The sequence below is a fragment of the Pseudorca crassidens genome, chromosome 14 (genome assembly GCF_039906515.1).
Source record: "Pseudorca crassidens isolate mPseCra1 chromosome 14, mPseCra1.hap1, whole genome shotgun sequence".
NCBI lineage: Eukaryota > Metazoa > Chordata > Mammalia > Artiodactyla > Delphinidae > Pseudorca > Pseudorca crassidens.
The window spans coordinates 39892578-39897868 of NC_090309.1; the positions used below are offsets into that span (position 1 = coordinate 39892578).

General features: G+C 39.0%; 1 protein-coding gene across 1 annotated transcript; it reads right to left on the minus strand.

The window, feature by feature from the left end:
• Positions 1-2579: 2579 nt before the first annotated feature.
• Positions 2580-2839, minus strand: LOC137205653 (cytochrome c oxidase assembly protein COX14-like). The gene has a single exon (XM_067703908.1). It carries the CDS (start codon positions 2837-2839, stop codon positions 2603-2605), a length of 237 nt encoding a protein of 78 aa, XP_067560009.1. The 3' UTR covers positions 2580-2602.
• Between the last annotated feature and the right edge of the window lie 2452 nt (positions 2840-5291).

Consider the following 5291-nt stretch of genomic DNA (forward strand, 5'->3'; position numbering starts at 1 on the left):
TCTAGGGCAGAGCTTCACTAACTCGCTATGGTGAAGGAGCAGGTTTTTTTTGTTTGTTTGTTTGTTTGTTTGTTTGCAGTACGCGGGCCTCTCACTGTTGTGGCCTCTCCCGTTGCGGAGCACAGGCTCTGGACACGCAGGCTCAGTGGCCATGGCTCACGGGCCCAGCCGCTCCGCAGCATGTGGGATCCTCCCGAACCGGGACAAGAATCCACGTCTCCTGCATCGGTAGGCAGACTCTCAACCACTGCGCCACCAGGGAAGCCCCCAGATTTTTATTTTTAATCTCAGTCCACAGAGGACCAATATTTTAGTAAAACAAAACTAAAGCAATGATACACTTGGATATCACAGCAATGTAAAATAGTTATTTAAAGTTTCTAGGTATTTACTCTCAATTTCTGCATTTAGTTGCAGACCAGTGACAATTGGGACCAGCACCAGTTCACAGGTCACATTCAGAGTAGCACTGGTTACCAATTCCCTCATTTATTTGTTTTAAGTGGCATTTTTCATTGTAGAAAATTTGGAAAATGAAGAAAAAAGAAAACAAAATCTCTCATGATTCCACCACCTAGAGAGAAAAACTGTTGAAATATACTGATATTTTATACTATATATACTGATATATGTACATACGTATGTATGTGTGTGTGTATATATATATATAGACATATATACAGTGGTTGCACAGCCATCATCACAATCTAAATTTAAAGCATTTTTATCACCTCTACAAGAAACCCTCTACCATTAGCAGTCACTCCCTACTCCCCACTCCCTAGTCCCTGGGAACCACTAATCTAATTTCTGCCTCTATAGATGTGCCTTTTCTTGACATTTCGTATAAATGGAATCATACAATATGTGTTTTTTTGTGTTTAGCTACTCTCAACTTAGCATAATGTTTTTTTGTTTTCTTGTTTTTTTTAACATCTTTATTGGAGTATAATTGCTTTACAATGGTGTGTTAGTTTCTGCTTTATAACAAAGTGAATCAGTTATACATATACATATATCCCCATATCTCTTCCCTCTTGCATCTCCCTCCCTCCCACCCTCCCTATCCCACCCCTCTAGGTGGTCACAAAGCACCAAGCTGATCTCTCTGTGTTATGCGGCTGCTTCCCACTAGCTATCTATTTTATATTTGGTAGTGTATATATGTCCATGCCACTCTCTCACTTTCTCCCAGCTTACCCTTCCCCCTCCCTGTATCCTCAAGTCCATGCTCTAGTAGGTCTGTGTCTTTATTCCCGTCTTGCCCCTAGGTTCTTCATGACCACTTTTTTTTTTTTTAGATTCCATATATATAGCATAATGTTTTTAAGATTCATCCATGTTGTGGCATGTAACAGTATTTCATTCCTTTTTATTGCTGAATAACATTATATTCTATGAATATATCAAATTTTGTTTATCCATTCATCAGTTGATGGACATTTGCATTGTTTCCACTCTGGCTATTATGAATAATGCTGCTATGAACATTCATGTATAAGTTTTTGCATAGACATATGTTTTCATTTCTCTTGGGTAAATACCTAGGTGTGAAATTGCTGAGTCATATGGTAACTCTGTGTTTAGCATTTTGAGAAAACACATATCTATTTTATAATTTAAAAAATTGGAACCAGTGTATATACACTTTGTTAAACTTAATATCATTTTTATTATGAACATTTTGCAATGCTTTCAATAATCTTCAAAAAGATGACTTTTAATACTTATACATTTTTCCTTTTTATATAAGCATTGAAATTATTTTCTTATTGTTGGACAACCTACTGCTTTTATACATAGCATTGATGGGCATATTTGTACATAAATATGTGAGCACAACTCTGATACTATTAAACTTTTACTTTTATTAAATATTAATCTTTTCATTTATTTTCAAAAGCTTATTGGCTTCTGGCTCTTTTATTTTAAATCTCATCCATTTTGTGTCATTGCTTTTTGGCTCCAAATATCTCACATATTGATTCATTATTTTTAACTTCTATTTATTCCTCCCCCCCCTTTTTTTTTTTAACCTTATTTCTACTTTCTTAGATTTAGTCTCCTCTCAACCTTTGTTAAGGCAAAAGTAATATTCTGCTTTAGGTTTAGAAACTGTTAAAAAACACTTTGATTTCATTATAATTTGTCTCATTAACTTATACAAAGGGGGATAACAAAAGGGGATAATAAATCACAATTATCTGAAGAACCCAACACTTATTCTTGCTTTTTTTTTGCTTTGGGGAAGAAAAAAATTAGAAAAAAAAAATGCATTGATGATGTGACTTGAATTTTAAGAAACATATTTCATAAATAAGCACTATTTCCCATAAATGCACTCTTTCTGATTCGAAGCAATTTTCTTTTTTTTTTTTTGGCAAAATATTTAATGTCTGTAAGTGTGCCTCACCCTCCTATTTCTGTTATGATTCGATAGCCTCTCCAAACTGGCTGTACCAGAAAAAACATGGGCACATTTTCCCAGCAGGATTCGAAAACCATTAAAGCCCTGGTCCTCTTGACTCAGAAATGACTACAGGTGAGGTCCTTCCACAGCATGCCTCAGGCGTCTCTGCTCAAGGAAAAAAGCCCCCCATTTCTACAAGACTCCCGAGGTGTTCTGTTCTTCTGCAGCTTGGCACTGGGAGCTGGGCGGCTGGAAATAGTGGTAGGCTCGGGCACTGCAGAGGTAGTCCCCATACACAGTGAGAAGCATCATGGAGGAGGAGAAGGTCTTGTAGCCAATGTTAGCTAGTTTCTTGGCAGTTGGCATGTTGTCCCCCTCTAGGATTCGGCTCCCAATGCGAGCTAGGGCCCCGTGGGCCAGACGTAGCATAACCCCCCGCAGCAAGGCTGGAGCCTGCAGTGGTTGCCCAGAGCAATTTTATTAAGTCTAGAAGTTAGTCTCTCTTGTAGATGTCAAAGTCTTTCTTGATCACGAGCCTTTATTACACTATTTGAATTAAAAGAAACCCCAGATTCACAAATCTGCCATTTGAGCAATTTAGTTTTTTAGAAACTTGCTTAAACTTCATTAATCAAACACTTTCAACTTTTCTGTTGCCTTTTCAATCTCAAGGTAAAAATGATCATAGTACATCACTGATTACCTAATACTTCCTCTCTGTATAAGATTTTGGTTACTGCTCGGTAAAAAAGGAGAAAGAAAACAACTTTGTTTTAGTCGACTTTATTTTTTAGAACATTTTAAAATTTACAGAAAAATTGAGAAGATAGTACAGAGAGTTCTCATGTACCTCATACCCAGTTTCCCCTATTATTAACATATTACATTAGTGCGGTACATTTGTTATAATTAATGAACCAACATCAACACATTATTAATAACTATAGTCCATAGTTGTTTCATTTCCTTAGTTTTTGTCTAATGTCTTTTTCTGGTCCAGGATGCTACATTATAATTAGTTGTCATGTCTCCTTAGACTCCTCTCTGCTATTAAAGTTTCTCAGACCTTCCTTGTTTCTGACGACCTTGACTGTTTTGAGGACAACAGGTCAGATACATTGCAGGATGACCCACTACTGGAATTTGAACATATATTTTTTTAATTCCAAATTTTCTCTGAAGTAAGAAGAGAAAATTTTAAATTCTTTTTAATTTTATTTTTGGATGCATTGGGTCTTCGTTGCTGTGCGCAGGCTTTCTCTAGTTGCAGCGAGTGGGGGCTACTCTTCGTTGCGGTGCGCGGGCTTCTCATTGCGGTGGCTTATCTTGTTGCTGGGCATGGGCTCTAGGTGCTCAGGCTTCAGTAATTGTGGTTCGCAGGCTCTGGAGCACAGGCTCAGTGGTTGTGGCGCACGGGCTTAGTTGCTCCTCAGCATGTGGGATTTTCCTGGACTAGGGATCAAACCCGTGTCCCCTGCATTGGCAGGTGGATTCTTAACTACTGCACCACCAGGGAATCCCAACACATTCCTTTTTTAAAAATTTATTTATTTTATTTATTTACTTTCGGCTGTATTGGGTCTGTTGCTGCGTGCGGGCTTTCTCTAGTTGTGGCGAGCGGGGCCTACTCTTCATTGCGGTGTGTGGGCTTCTCATTGCGGTGGCTTCTCTTGTTGCAGAGCACGGGCTCTAGGCACGTGGGCTTCAGTAGTTGTGGCTCGCGGGCTCTAGAGCGCAGGCTCAGTAGTTGTGGCACACAGGCTTAGTTGCTCCGCAGCATCTGGGATCTTCCCGGGCCAGGGATCAAACCCGTGTCTCCTGCATTGGTAGGTGGATTCTTAACCGCTGTGCCACCAGGGAAGCCCCCAAGACACTTATTCTTAATCCAACATCTTCTATCCTTCTATTGTTGATTTACTCAAACATTTTAAATTGTCTTCTTCCTCTTTGTCTACATTTATATTTTTCCTTTATTTACATAGAAGTTTTAAGAAAGTTTTAAGAAAACAGCCCACTCTATGGCAGGGGGTTAGTGGCACCCCCATCCTGCACATCCTAATGCATTCTCTACACCCGATCACTCTACTTCTAGCCTTAGCACCTAATCACCCAAAGGCCTCACTTCCTAATAACCTTGGGGGTTAGAATTTCAACATGAATTCCGGTGGGACACAAACATTCAGACCATAGCATCAGCCAACACCAAGTGGAACAGATCCCAACCACCCAGTTGATCTAAGCCAACCCATGGAATTATAAGAGGTAAAAAAATCCCAAACTCCATTTCTTAACACATCAAAATGACAGGCTTTATTCTACATCTGAGTAGACCTCAAACCCCTTTCAAGATTTGTCTTGGGAGCAAGGGCAGAGGGGTCTCTTGACACTCAGGGAAGAGAAAACGTCTGATGTTCAGCAGGGGTGGGGAAGGTGGACCTTATTAAAAGTAATCAAAATTCAAAGAGACTATTTGAAAAGAGGATTCTGATCAAATACATTTGAAAAGAGGTCTAATAAATATTTGAAAAGAAGGGGAGTCATGGCGTTTCTCAAGAAAAACAAAGGAAAGTATGCCATTGAAGATCTGTAAAGGGATCATGATGTTTGTTCGAGGGGGTAATACACTAAGACTAATTTTTGTTCAAGCTTTAATTAACTATGTGACAAGAGAAGTTGCTGGGAGTTTTGGTTTTTTTGTTTGTTTTTGGCAAATAGATTAGGCTAATTTCCCCATCTTTATAATTTATCACTTTCACACTGGTTATTTCTACTTGGTGGAACCAACTGTGAAACTATCTTGTACTTTTTTCTCACTCTATCTGGCTCCGTCCTCAGTGTCCCTTTTGCTATGGGCCCTTTCAAGTTCATTGTATCACTGTCA